Source organism: Mirounga angustirostris, unplaced genomic scaffold (assembly GCF_029215605.1).
Source record: "Mirounga angustirostris isolate CCGP_5_RB_7025 unplaced genomic scaffold, mMirAng1.0.hap1 SCAF_14, whole genome shotgun sequence".
NCBI lineage: Eukaryota > Metazoa > Chordata > Mammalia > Carnivora > Phocidae > Mirounga > Mirounga angustirostris.
This window is the reverse complement of record NW_026991722.1, coordinates 24187500-24201885: the sequence shown is the minus strand read 5'-3', so window position 1 is coordinate 24201885 and position 14386 is coordinate 24187500. Positions and strand designations below refer to the sequence as shown.

The 14386-nt window shown below is 48.0% G+C and overlaps 1 protein-coding gene across 2 annotated transcripts in view; it reads right to left on the bottom strand.

Annotated features, from left to right (window-relative positions):
* The window catches only part of MYO5B (myosin VB), a 334942-nt gene that overhangs the window by 32162 nt on the left and 288394 nt on the right, over positions 1-14386 (bottom strand). For both annotated transcript variants that reach the window (XM_054510300.2, XM_064577622.1), the window contains exons 23-27: positions 9791-9875; positions 8237-8385; positions 7036-7155; positions 4899-5039; positions 1423-1488 (exon numbers count right to left, since the gene is read on the bottom strand). In XM_054510300.2, coding sequence (XP_054366275.2) covers positions 1423-1488; positions 4899-5039; positions 7036-7155; positions 8237-8385; positions 9791-9875 — 561 coding nt within the window. The remainder of the gene's footprint in view (positions 1-1422; positions 1489-4898; positions 5040-7035; positions 7156-8236; positions 8386-9790; positions 9876-14386) is intronic.

The window sequence follows — 14386 nt, the reverse complement described above, 5'->3', positions numbered from 1 at the left end:
CTCGGGGATGGGAGCTGACGAACGGCGTGCAGAAGGCCCATACCACAGGCATCTGTCACACCCAACCCCCTCCCACGGGGCTTTGAAGCTTTCAAATATCACATGAGAAAAATAAATCTAGTCAATATATCAGAAAGGAAGCCCTCACAAAGCCCCCCCTTCTGTGGCTCTCGTCCACGAAGCCATGGGCACGATTCTGGACTGTTCTCCTGGGGCAATGTAGCTGTTACCAGAGTTATCCGTGGTCCCATGAGTGGAGCCAGACTGACCCCGGCAGAATGGATAAATTTCCAATTCCTAAGTCTCTGGGAATGGGAGCGGGGGAGTGGGAATGCTCCAGTGCCCCTTTTCTGTAAATGCCCTCCCAGCCCCGAGGCCTAGTCCCCCAACACTGTAGTCAACATAGGCCTGCCTGCCCTGGAACCTGGAGCCTTCACCCTGCGACCTCGCCAGCGCTCGCTGGGCCAGCCCTGGGTGTGCGGGGACATCCATCCCTTCCTGCAGGTCTAGATCAAAGTGAATTCATCCCACTGGTCACATATTACTTTAACTGGAACTATATCAAGTCGGTAAAGACATATGTGACCTAACAACAAATACATATTTGGTTCTGACCCTGGTTCCTGGCACAGAGCTTCCAAAACTCTCGTAACTCCTAGTGATAGAGGCAAGAGGAACATCTTTCATTAAATTTGGCCTCAGTGCCTGGTTCCTGACTCGGGAGTACTAAAATCCTTGGCATTTCCTGATAGGGGTGAGACAGATGTGTGTTGTAAGTCATAACAAGAGATTGGAGATTATATATATTGGAGATTATAGCCCCATCCACCAACGCCCCAAAAGGGAAAGACCAGGGCTGGAGATCGAACTAAACATCGATGGCCAACGATTTTATCATCGTTGCCTGTGGAATGGAACCTCCATAAAACCCTAAGCGAGGGCTTCAAAGGGCTTCAGGTTGGTGAGCACCGGGAGGTAGGGATAGGGAGCATGCACCTGGAGAGGGCATGCAAGCTCCGTGCCCCTTCCCACACACCTCGAGTCTCTTCCGTTTGGCTGTTGCTGAGTTGTGTCCTTTATAATAAACCAATAATAGTAAATGAAATGCTCTCCTGAGTTCTGTGGGCTGTCCTGACATATGATCAAACTTGGGAGGGGGTTGTGGGAACCCCCGATTTGTAGACATGTTGGACAGAAGTGTGGGTCACCTGGGGACCCACCAATGTGATTGGCATCTGAAGCGGGGGCCATCTTGTGGAACCGAGCCCCTCACCAGTGGGGTCTGTGCTAACTCTAGGGAGTTAGTACCAAAGTTGAACTAAATCACCTCGTTGGTGTTTCCTATGAGTATAGATTATAGTCCTTGTACTAAGTACACATTTTCCTGCATTTCAGAGATGAAGAAACTCAAGGGGATCTTACCTTCAGACTGTTGTAGGCTAGGTCTGCATCCTGGTCCAAGTCTAGGTCATTCTTTGCTTGTTCCACCTGCACAGATGAGGAGATAGCAGGTGAACCCGGACTACATGCAGCTGTTCCACATGAGTATTTCCACCCACAGTCCCCATGCTTGTTTGCACAGGTGCCCGCACGCCCCCCTCACCCCCATATGTCCACTTCCCTCCCACCTCCAAAACGCAGCTCCCAACTCCAGGCCACCAGGAAGCTCTCCACGAATGACTCCCGCCACCCCCCCCACCGGCGGCCCTCACCCCCTCCATGATCTATTCACGTAATCCTTAGGCATACGAATATGTATACACTATGTTATGGGTTAAATTATGTCACCGCAAAAGAGATGTTGAAGTCCTAACTCCTGGTACCTCTGAACATAACCTAATTTAAAATGGGGTCTTTGCAGATAAAATCAAATCAAGATGAGGTCATTAGGATGGGCCCTAAAGGTGTCCTTACAAGTAGGGAGGTCTCGCACGCATGTGTACACACACCCCACACCCACGCAGGGAGGAATGCCACATGAAGATGGGGGCAGAGACTGGAGTCATGCGGTGCCAAGTCAGGGAACTGGAGCTAAGGAATACCAAGGGTTTCCAGCAACACCAGATGCTCAGAGAGAGAGGGGCATGGAACGGATTCTCCTCCAAAGCCTTTAAGAAAGCACAGCTCGGTTAAAACCTTCATTTTTGACTTCTGGCCTCCAGAACTATGAGAGAAGAAATTTCTGTTGTTTTGAGCCATCCAGTTTGTGGGACTTTGTTCCAGCAGCTGAGGAAACCAGCACCATAACTTATATACCATTAAGAAGGTTAATCTATAATTATGTTCTTATTAATAAGATTAAGGAGTTACTTTTAGGTATTTTGGGATGTGTGTTGTTTTTCCAACTGCTTCCTCCATGTCCCTCTCCAGGAGGGAGTCCGACAGCTGACCCCCTACAATGCTCAATAAATGCTGTCTGACATTAAGCTCTGAAGGATGTAGACAGCAACTGTAATGCTAGCCCATTAGGACTCAATGAACCAATGACTCCTATGATTATTTGGCAGCTACTGGACTTGAACTGTCAATGAGAAGGGGAAGGAACACCGTCATAAGTGGGGTGCTCGGGGTGATTTCAAGCTGTGGGTGACAGTCCTTGAATAAGATAGGTTTTGGAGCTAAAACCTGACAGTGCTTCATTAGATTTTCTACATGTTAGCAGCCTTAGGTCCAAGGTAAGGCCACCACCTGCCGTGCACGGGTTAGGTGAGCCCAGGCAGAGAGAGCTGGGCACCTCTTGCAGACTCTCCAAGATTCAGGGCTGCCACACTGACCACATGGTTTCCTGCCCCTGCAACCTGGGAAAGCTGCTGTCCAGGGTACCAGTCTCCGCCTTGCCTCCTGCCTCAGCAGCGGTCCGGGTCTGCTCTTCACCTGCTGCCCCGGTGACAGGCCTGCGCTTGCGTTCCGTGAAGCGTGGATGTGCCGTGCGGCCACGGATCACTGCGGGGTGCATTTGTTTCTGGGAACATGGAGATCACCTACAGTCTGGGGGGCTGTATTAAGGTGGACTGGCAGTTATGTTTCTAAATGGGCAGCCTGTTGGAACTACCCTGGTGGCAAAGGTGACAGGGCCAGGCCTGGGAACAGGGAGCTGGATGGATGGGAAGTCCAGTACAGGGACAGACCGGCTCCCATGCTGATGTCACATGCTATCGAGGTCTCTGTCCCTCCTTCTCCACAGCGTGGTCTCTCTCAATAGCTGACACCCCAGGGCACGTCTCTCCAGAGGAAAGACACAGGTGGCTCAGGATCCCTCTTGCAACCAAGAGCAGATCCAAGAACATGATCTCTGAAAGTTCAGGTTCAGGGTGCTGTAGAGGGATTCCATAACTTCCATCCCCTGCCCCACTCCTGCTTTTCTTACTAAACTGTCAAAAACAAGATCCTTCTCCTTAAAGGGAGATCCTCAAGACACATTCAGGGCTAGGGGACAAGCCTATGTTCTAACACTTGTTCAGTGATTGCTTTTAAAGAAAGGGATAACTTTTTTTTTAATTTGGTATCAAAGAAAAATCCTCAAGCCAAGATTTCAAAATTATTTGGCATTTCTGCAGTAGGGAACCCTGGAGGGTGAACGTCTGGGGATAGCTGAGTGGGCCGGGGACTTTGATGTCAGCCACTGTCTGGTGTCATCGATGTGGCTTTTCATACATTTGACGTGTGCTGCCTGTCAGGGCAGCTTCTCTTCTAATGGACCGAGGCATTTGTAAACCTAATCCTTTCACTCTCTATTTGGAAGCTAAGCCACCTTAGAGATTGAAGTCCATCAACAAGATTCACCTCCCCACTTAGTGCTCAGAAGAATACCCAAGAATACGCTAGCAATACAGACCAATGTCTGTATCACATCTGAAGGGAAAGGGAAGCCAGGTGCTACCAAAAGGAGACCACGTGCAGAGGTAGGAGTGGGGGCAAGGCTGAGATGCAGGAAGGGGGTTGAACTCCACAACGGGCAAATCAAGCCTAAGAACAGAGCACAGGCCTTTGACAAATCCACTAGGAGGTCAGCTAACAATGTGACCCATGTCAGAATCAGCCTTCTACCCCATTAGAAGTGGTCCTTCTACCTCCCAAGAAACAACATGTGGTTCCTCCCTTCGTCTCACCGCTAACTTCCATGGGCTCTGTCCACTCCTACAGCACACCAATCCGTACCCAACCTTGCATGTATTCGAGCACTACCGATGTTATTCTTTATTTTTCACCCATGTTATGCCTGGTCCTCCCAACCTAGATCACAGATTCCTCAATGGCCAGGGAGTTTTCTTACATTTTTATCTCATTTCATAAACGTTTTGAATACCTACTCTGAGCAGAGTGCTGAGCATTGCGCAGGTGCCAAGTGGGTCCCTGAGACACTGAGAGATCTGGGGACACTAAGGTTTTCAAGCAATATCCTTTCAGGACTGAAAATACAGATGATAATCTGGGCTGAGGCCAGGGAGCAATCATGGGATAGAAGGGTGAGCAACTGCAAACCTGGGCTACCCCTACCTGAGTGGGGCTAACTCAAGTCCAGGCCAGACTCCACGTAAGGGGAAATCCTTTTTCTCTGCTAAAATCTGCCTGCGGCTTGTATTTATCCTTGAATCACACATCCCGGTCCTCCTGGCAAATAGGGGACAATACTAGAGCCCCCCTGCCCCCGTTTCGCCTCTGGAAGTCCCTTGCCCTGGGGGTACTTGGGATAGCCGCCTCCTGTCCATCTGGGGTGGTCTGGGGGCACCGGCAAGAAGAGAAGACTCAACACGACGCCAACGGCAGGAGGAGCTCTCTCCTGACGCCCAGCGCCCTCAGGACCCCAGCCGTCTCGGCCTGCCACGGAGGCCATGGGCCACGGAGGAGGATGCTGGGTACCCGGGGGCCGCTCTGCAGGCTGCAGCCCCAGCACGCACCTGCACCTTCCTGCTGTCCTGCTGCTCTCGCTTCTCCAGCTGCACCTGCAGCTTCTTCCGCTCCTGCTCAAGCTCCCGCACTCTCTTCTGCAGCTTCAGGAAGACCGTCATGTCCATGGCCGCCTTTTCCAGGCCAACGTCCTTCAGGGAACACAGGGAGCCGGGAAGGAGGTTTCAAGAGCTTCAGCGCCGTAGGGGACATACAGCCTGCCTCTCTCTCAGCTGCCTGTCTTCTCTCTCCACCCAGACATCAACCCACGCCCCAGAGGCAAAGCCAGCGCCAACCAGCCATCAGTTCGCATAGTAAAGTTGGCACCCCAGGCTCATTTTCTGTCTAGATAACGTCTGAGTCTTGGCCATTTATATTTCGGTGAGAGCCACTTAAGATAACCACTCATACATTCCAAGAATAGATAAAGACACAGCCATTTTACTTGGAAGTTAAAAGAGCTCACTTATGGAAATGGTCTCGTACCAGAAAAATGGGAAAGCGCAAGCTTTAACGCTTCCTGACGAAGAATCGATGTGGTTACCGATCCCTGCACAGGGGTTATCGACCACCACTGGATGGCGCCTTGAAACAGAACCAACACTTCCCTGCCATGGGACCCCTTTCTTCCACAGATCGTAGAGCATCAGTTTCCCGGATTTTTTCCCCTTTGGATTCAGGCCTGGCTTTGTCCCCTGGGGTTCTGTTGTGTGTAGGTGTGCATGTGCGAACATGGGTGTCTGCACGGGCATAGCCATGTGGACTTTAAAGTGCACGTGTATACGTGTGTGACCATGTAACTTGGTTCAACACGCATTTCAGGAGTGCAGTGTGCTCTGCCCTGGCTCACCCTAAGAACCGGCCTCAGTTTCCCTGAAGAATGAAGTCCCCGGTGGAAGTGCTTATGTCTGCAGAAAAGGCCACACGTACACCTGGGAGGCCCGTCTGGAGCTCAAGAGGCTGAAGCCTCCGGGACCCAGGCTTAGGAGATCGCAATGGTAAGACCAGGGGCCTTAAGCAAGCGTGTGTTAAGCACTTGCCAGGTGCTCACGACCAGCAGCAGACCACACTGAACTGTATGACAGACCGCCTTCTTGTCCCAGGGGCTCCTTTTCTATCCTTGCCCACCTTCTGTCACTCGCCGTCTCTCATCATATGCATCACATATACACCCGCAGTTATATCCCAAACTTCCCCCATCACCTGATGGTCGCCTGACTCCGCACCCAACAAGCCCCACGAGGGCAGGGGCTGTCTCGGGCTCGGTGACCACTCCTCCTCCAGGGCTCACCCGCTGTGCCTGGCACAGAGACGTGCTCAGGGCACATTCGTGTTTGTGACCGTCTCTCCTCAAGGTCTTTCATGTGCTCTGTAAGGTCTTATGTGTTTGTGATCTTCTTCTTTTCAAATGCCGGAGGAAAAACTGTGACTATGGACCTTTGACAAAACCACACACGGGTTACCAAGTCCACAGAGTGGTACCGTATTTAGGGACAAAGATGTCGTCACTCAGCAAACATGTATGGTTCCAAATATTCCAAATAATTCTTCTCTGAGTTTGATCCAGCTTCTTGGTCAGGGAAAAAAAGAATTCTTGCATATGTATGGATATTCTGTATGTGTGTGATACTAAATGCGGATGATAATCTCTATTTTAATGACTATACTGTTCCTTCTTCTTTTTTTTAATTAGAGAGGCCGTGGGGGGGGGGGACCTCCAGCAGACTCCATGCCTAGCATGGAACCGGACACGGGGCTCAATCTCACGACCCTGAGATCATGACCTGAGCTGAAATCAAGAGTCGGAGGCTTAACTGACTGAGCCACCCAGGTGCCCCAGAGCTGTTCCTTCTCAAGCCTGTCATTTTACCTCTCTGCTGTAGGTTCCCAGTTTTATAAGAGTGCCAACCAGGGATTTACCTTCTTTCTTTCTCCCTGGATAGTGGGTAAGGTGAACAGCAATGTATCGCTTTGCACAGTAAATATTAACTCCAGGGTACTGTCTCTAAGTGCCCTGCAGTCCAAGTGATCCGTCGTCAGGAAGAAGCCCCACCAACCAGAAGAGGAAGTCTCCCTCCAGCTGGGAAACCTCAAACAGCTCCACTCCCCCTGGACCACGGACAGCAGCCTCCAGCCTGCCTTACTCACCTCCACCTGTTGAAGGGCATCCTCTGTGTCTCCGACCTCAGATGTGGAGATGGAGGGGTAATTGGAGTCAGACTCTAAGCTACTTTGGTTTGATGGGTTCCGCCTGTGGCCTGGGGTCTGCTGTTGAAGGAGAAAAATATGAGTACTCATAACAAACTACTGTTAACGGGAACTGTTCCTGTTCAAAGGCCAGTAGATCCTAGAATTGGACTTCTGCCTCATTTGTCAACAAGAACAGGTGTTACTATTGCTGGGAACAATGGCTAAAGGAGCTAACTCCCACAGAAATGTCACAGACCGTTCTTACCGTCATCCATCTAGCTAACCAAATGCCCAAGGGAAGGAACCCATGGCAGGACCGAACTCCCTGATGAGTCTCGTCCTGAGGTCCAAATCCCTAACACGTAGGCCCATTTCTCTGAAAGTCCCAGGGAAACCACCCGTATTCTCCTGGTCTTGCCCTGAAAGTACGAACACACCGTCCTGTCCCTGGCCCTCCGGCAAACTACCTGTAATGACCTCATACAGCACTTGTGCCCCCCCCCCCAACGTTATGAAAATAAGTAAGCATATTAGAAATAGAGGTTACCATTTATACTGTTCGTTTAAAAATACTTTTTTTTTCCCCCTTGCATATGATTCGGCTTTGAGAGTAAAAACTGACCTTGGTCAGAAAATTTTGTATTTATATATGTTCCTATTTAGCTTCTCTTCCTGGTTTCTATGCAATTAACTTATCAATCTCGTTTGAGGATGCATTTCTGGAGGCAATGTTTATGTGTCAAAAGAATGACAAATCCTGAAATAGGACGTTTCTCTGTCTATTGCGTTTCAGTAGAAGATTGGGAGAAACAATCAGCCCCTGGGCATCTCCCCGCAGTCCTGCCAGGGACGCAGAGATCAGAACTCCCCCCACACCATCACTGTTTCAACTCAGGAATTTTCCCAGAACAGGGAACAAGACAGACAGCATACACCTGGGTGGGATTTTTCCTTTGGCTCCTGAGATCTTTGTGAGACCCCAAAAGCTGGGAACGGAGCCATCCCTGGGAAGGATCGCCGGGCCCCGTTACTTGTGTGAGAACCTTCGGCAGGTGCAGCGCAGCGGGCGGCAGCGTGGGGGCCCGAGCCGTGCGGGAATGGCGGCGGAAAGCCAGACGCGGGGCCGGCGCGGGGACAGGGGCAGGACTGCCCTCCTTGCCTTGATGATGGTCAGCTCATCCCGAAGGTTGTCGTATCTCTGCTCCAGCCGCGAATATTCCTTCACGAGGTTCTGGTAGCGGGAGCGCTCCTCCTCCAGCTCTTTCTTCATCTCGAGATTTTCCTTGACGGAGTTTTGGGCAAATTCATCTGGAAAGCAAGCACACTAAGCTGCAGTTTTGCTTTCTGAATGGATTCCCCTCACATGTATTGATTGCCTCATGCTTTCTGATTAATCTTTTATTTTTATTTTTTTAAAGATTTTATTTGACAGAGACACAGAGAGAGAGGGAACATAAGCAGGGGGAGCGGGAGAGGAAGCAGGCTCCCCGCGGAGCAGGGAGCCCGACGTGGGGCTGGATCGCAGGACCCTGGGATCATGACCTGAGCTCAAGGCAGACGCCCAACGACTGAGGCACCCCTGATTAATCTCTTCTTAAAAGGCTGTCCATGACGAGCTCCTTCCATGGACCCTGGATGCTTTTATCCAGCAACCTCACCCACTGCAGAGCGAAGGGCAGCTGGCTATGGTGGCGTCAGTATTCAGAGAAGGGGGAGAGGCCACCCTGCTTTTGGGAAAGTGCGAGAGCAGCAGACAGCCTACGGGACATTCCCTCACTTAACGCACCAACTTCTCTCCCGTGACGACTGTCACGGCAGCTGCTAGCAACGTCCCTGGAAGAACCCAGGCTTTGTTCCCCACTTTTGTCCCCATTCCTGATCTTCCGTGTTCTTGACGTGTAGGGAGATTGAAGGATGGAAGGCAAATAGATCACATGGATGGGCTTTCCCCCACAACCAAAACTTATTATTTATACCAGTAGAAAGAAATCATTTTTAAAGGGAAATTAAAAAGTTTAAGTTTTCATTGAGATTTCATGCTGGCCGGGACTGTGCCCTTAGGTGGTTCAGGCAGGAGAGAGACCTAAGGATGGGAGAAGGTGAGTGACTTGCTTAACAGATCCACTGAGCCAGGCAAGGACTGGGGTCTGTGGACACCCACTGCTTCTCCTTGGCCAGACAGCACATGGTGGTTGATGGTGGTGCAAGGCTGGCTGGGATCTGACCCGATTTGTCCTTCAGCGAACATTAACAGAAGAAATCACAACATGTATTATGGATGCTAAAGTTTAAAATCAGCAGGAATGACAGCTCCGAGGTGCTTATTATGTGTCAAGCACCATGCTAAGTGCTTCATACTTCTGAGGTCTGTACTTTTATGTCCACTTTGCAGATGAAGAAACTGAGGACTATAGTCATTAAGGGAGTTGCTCAAAGCCAGGCAGTAGCATGTGGTAGTCATTCTTTGAGTGCAGGTTCCCTGGGCTCCAAATCCCATGCACTACTTTGTCCATCATGTGCGTGTCTCACCACATTCAACTCTTAAAACCAAGAGTCACAGCGGCATCGTAAAGACCACCCTTCTTTTATGTGTATTAAAGCCCTTTCCCCAGTGCACCGTCTTAACTGTGTTCTTGCTAGGAGTCTTTGAGGGAAAATCAGTGTGGAAAAGAAATTGAACTCCAAAATGAAAAATCAAGCACTTTGCACTTACCTTTCGCTTGGCACAGGATTTGGTTGTTAAGCTGTTCTTTCTCATCTTTTAAGAGGGCATTTTCTTGCTCCAGGACTGCAACTTGCTGAAAGGGAGAGCAACAGGAGAAAATGTTTGCCCTGTGCAGCTGGGCAAAGGAAAGGCTCCTTTTGTGGGGTTTGAGGTTCAGCTGGTTATGTTTAAATGCTCTTAAGAAAATCAAGTCAGCCAATAGACACATGAAAAAATGCTCCATATCACTTGTCATCAGGGAAATACAAATCAAAACCATGATGAAAAACCACCTTACACCAGGTAGAATGGCTAAAATTAACAAGGCAGAAAACAACAAATGTTGGCAAGGATGTGGAGAAAGGGGAACCCTCCTACACTGTTGGTGGGAATGCAAGCTGGTGCAGCCACTCTGGAAAACAGTATGGAGGTTCCTCAAAAAGTTGAAAATAGAGCCACCCTATGGCCCAGCAATTGCACTACTGGGTATTTACCCCAAAGATACAGATATAGTGAAATGAAGGGACACCTGCACCCCAATGTTCACAGCAGCAACGTCCACAGTAACCAAACTGTGGAAGGAGCCGAGATGTCCTTCAACAAATGAATGGATAAAGATGTGGTTCATATATACAAGGGAATATTACTCAGCCATCAGAAAGGATGAATACCTACCATTTACATAGACATAGATGGAACTGGAGGGTATTATGCTAAGTGAAATAAATCAATCAGAGAAACACAATAATCATAAGGTTTCACTCGTATGTGGAATATAAGGAATAGTGCAGAGGATCATAGGGGAAGAGAGGGGAAACTGAATGGGAAGAAATCAGGGAGGGAGACAAACCATGAAAGACTCTTGACTCTGGGAAACAAACTGAGGGTTGGGGAAGGGGAGGGGGGTGGAGGGACGGGGTAATTGGGTGATGGGAATTAAGGAGTGCACGTGATGTGATGAGCACTGGGTGTTATACGCCACTGATGAATCAATGAATACTACATCTGAAAGTAATGATGTGCTATATGTTGGCTAATGGAATTTAAATAAAAAAGGAAAAAAGAAAATCAAGTCAGCCAAAACTGCTTTTGTTTCAAGGGGGAAAACTGTTACATTGAAAGAAAAATCCCATTAAAACAAGACAGATGAGCTCTTTATGGTCTTCCAGGGCCCACAAAAACCTCATGAAAAGTCAGCACGACGCTCACATGCCGTGCGCAGGAACTGACGACAGGCTTTCACCTCTTGTGTTTGGCTGCTTGTCTTGGTAAATTTTGAGCTCTCAAACCTGAGTGTCAGGAAAGCCCAGAGCTCACAATGAAGAATTCTCTCTGGTCTTCATCCCACTTGCCCTCGCCTGTCTCCCTGGACCAACACAGCTTGGGTGCTGCAGAAGGAAGGGGAGCTCTAGTGTTTAGCTTCTTACGAGACCCCCAAACGAAGCACGAAGTGACTAGTACTGGAAATGGCACAAAAAGAAAACAGTGATTAAAGAAAAATTCTGGTCTGCTCAGAGAAAGAATTAAAACCACATGTGGCAAGCTTTTTCAAATGAAAATCTTTGGCTATTCAGGACTGGGGCAAATGTTTGTATAGATTTAGAAATGTAACAATTCAGACGTGTTCTAAGAGAATGAGAAGTTATTAGCTGTTATCAAGGAGGATGAGAAAGGGCTCTCTTTCTCCTGTAACACGGGAACTCGCGTGCAGTGGAACCACCTCTGCATTCTCTCTCTGGACCCCCTGGAGACTCCTGTTGCAGAAGGCCACCGAGTTGTTTTCCCCACCAATGTTGCATCCATCCCTGCCTTCATGACAGGGGTAAGGAAGTGAGCACTGCAGAAACTGGACGGGAAAAGGAAGGACACGTGCCCAGGGGCCCTTAATTCAGGCATCTGGACTTGAGTCCCACTTCCCTGGAGGCTCTCTGAACCACCGCCAAGGCAGCATGGAAAGAACCCCTGCGATCACGCCGCTATCAAAGCACAGCAAATCTGGCTGGAGGCAAGACAATGAGCTTCACAGCCACAGAGCTCTGGCTCTAGAAACCACAGGTCCCTTTCGGTGACATGGACTTGCACCTCACAGGGCTGCTCTCAGGATTCAGTGAGATGATGTATGTGGAGTAAGAGCGGCAGGCACAGCATAGAGTGCTGACGAATATTTGTAGATGGTTCTACAACAGTCCCTTCACTAGGCACTAAGTGGAAACAGAGGCTTTAAAATCATTCCACCACTTAGGGCGCCTGGGTGGCTCAGTCAGTTGGGCGACTGCCTTCGGCTCAGGTCGTGATCCCAGGGTCCTGGGATCGAGTCCCGCATCGGGCTCCTGGCTCAGCGGGGAGTCTGTTTCTCCCTCTGACCCTCTCCCCTCTCATGCTGTTTCTCTCTCAAGCTCCCCTTCCTTCTGCAGCACCCAAAATAAAATCTTTAAAAAATAAAATAAAATCATTCCACCACTTTGCAAAAACCTGAGGGAAAAATGAGTATCTATTCTGCACTGGTTATTTCATACAACAGTAGAGAACATTTTTCAGTTTTTTTCTTAAAGATTTTTTTATTTATTAATTTGAGAGAGAGCATGTGAGCAAGAGCACAAGCAGGAGAAAGAGTCAGAGGCAGAGGGAGAAGCAGGCTCCCCAGGGAGCAGGAAGCCCGATGCGGGACTCGATCCCAGGACCCTGGGATCATGACCTGAGAGCCGAAGGCAGATGCCCAATGACTAAGCCACCCAGGTGTCCCTTTTTAGTTCGTTCTGTGAGGCTAGTAATATCCCGATACCAGAACCAGACAAAGGTATCACAGGAAAGCCACAGACCATTATCTCTTATGAGTACAGATGCAAAAAACCCTTAACAAAATGCTACCAAATGTTCATGATAAAAACTCAACAAACTAGGAATAGAAGGGGCCTTCTTCAGCCTGATAAAGGGCATCCATAAAAACCCACAACATCAGACTTTATGGTGAAACACAGAATGCCTTTTGCATCCATGGTCAGGACAAACACAAGGATATCTGCTCTCACCCAAACTATTCAACGTTGCACTGGAGATTTTGGACAGGGCAATTGGAGAAGAAAAACAATTCAATGAGGAAAGAACAGTCTTTTCAACAAATGGCTGGGACAACTAGATTTCCACATACAAAATAAAATTGGACTCCTACCTCACACTATATACGAAAATAAGCTAAAAAGGTATCAAAGACCTAAATGTAAGAGTTAAAACTACAAAACTCTTGGCAGACACATAGAAGCAAATCTCTGTGGCCCTGGATTAGTCAATGGTTTCTTAATACAACACCAAAAGCACAAGCAACCAAAGAAAAAACATTTAAATTGGACTTCATCTAAACTAAAAACTTTTCGGCTTCAAAGGATACTATCAAAGGCAAAGGGCAACTCACAGAATGAGAGTAAATATTTGTAAATTATCTGATATGGGACTTGGACCCTGAATATACAGAGTATTTACAACTCAACAGAGAAAAAGAAATCCAATCAAAAAATGGGAAAAAAAACTGAATAGACACTTCATGTGGCCAATATGCACATGACAAAATATTCAACGTCATTAGGGGAAAGCAAACCAAGACCACAATGATTTATCACCTCACATATACTATGATGGTTATGATACAAAAAGATAATTACAAATGTTGGAGAGTACGTGGAGAAATCAGACTTCTCATATCCTGCTGATGGAACATAAACCAGTGCAACATCTTTGGAAGTTCCTCGAAAATTGCATTTTAACCCTGGTAAGACCAACAATTCCATTCCTAGGTTTCCAAGAGCAATGAAAACCTATGTCTACACAAGAATTTGTATACAGATGGTTGCCGGAGTGTTATTCAGAAGGGCCAAAAAGTGGAAACAATCCAAATGTCCATCAATGAACTGATGAACAAAATACGGCATGTCCATATGATGAAATACTATTTAGCAATGAAAAGCAATAAAGTATTGATCCATGCTACAATATGGATAAATCTTGAAAACATGATGCTAAGTGAAAAAGGTCAGAAAGTCACGTATGATGATTCCATTCATATAAAGTGTACAGAATAGGCAGATCTATAGAGACAGAAAGTAGATTAGTGGTTGCCTAAGGATAGGATGGGGAATGGGGTGTGACTGTTAATGGATACAGTTTTTTTGGGGGTGGTGATAAAAATATTCTAAATTAGACTCTGCGATAGTTGTAAAACTACTTTAAAAAACACTGAATTGTACACTTTAAATGGGTAAACTATGGTATGTGAATTATATTCAATAAAGCTGCTAAAAAATCATTCCACAAATAAGCCTATCCACTAAGCACAGTACCCTGTGCTCAATGTGACAAAAGATAAAAAGAGGAGTATAAGACAGGCTCTAAGTGATGAGCTTCTTCACAGCTCCAAGACTGGTAAGTGATGCAATGAATGACTGCATTCCCTGGTTCAAGTCCTCACTTCTAGCCATGTTTGGTACATTTCATGATCTACTGGCAGTGGTTTGGGGGCGGCGGGGAGAGGATTCCTCCCAGCCTGTGTAGAAAGAGCCTCAAAGAGGATATCTTTGGTACACCACCATGTTCACGGTAGCTGAGACTAGAGGG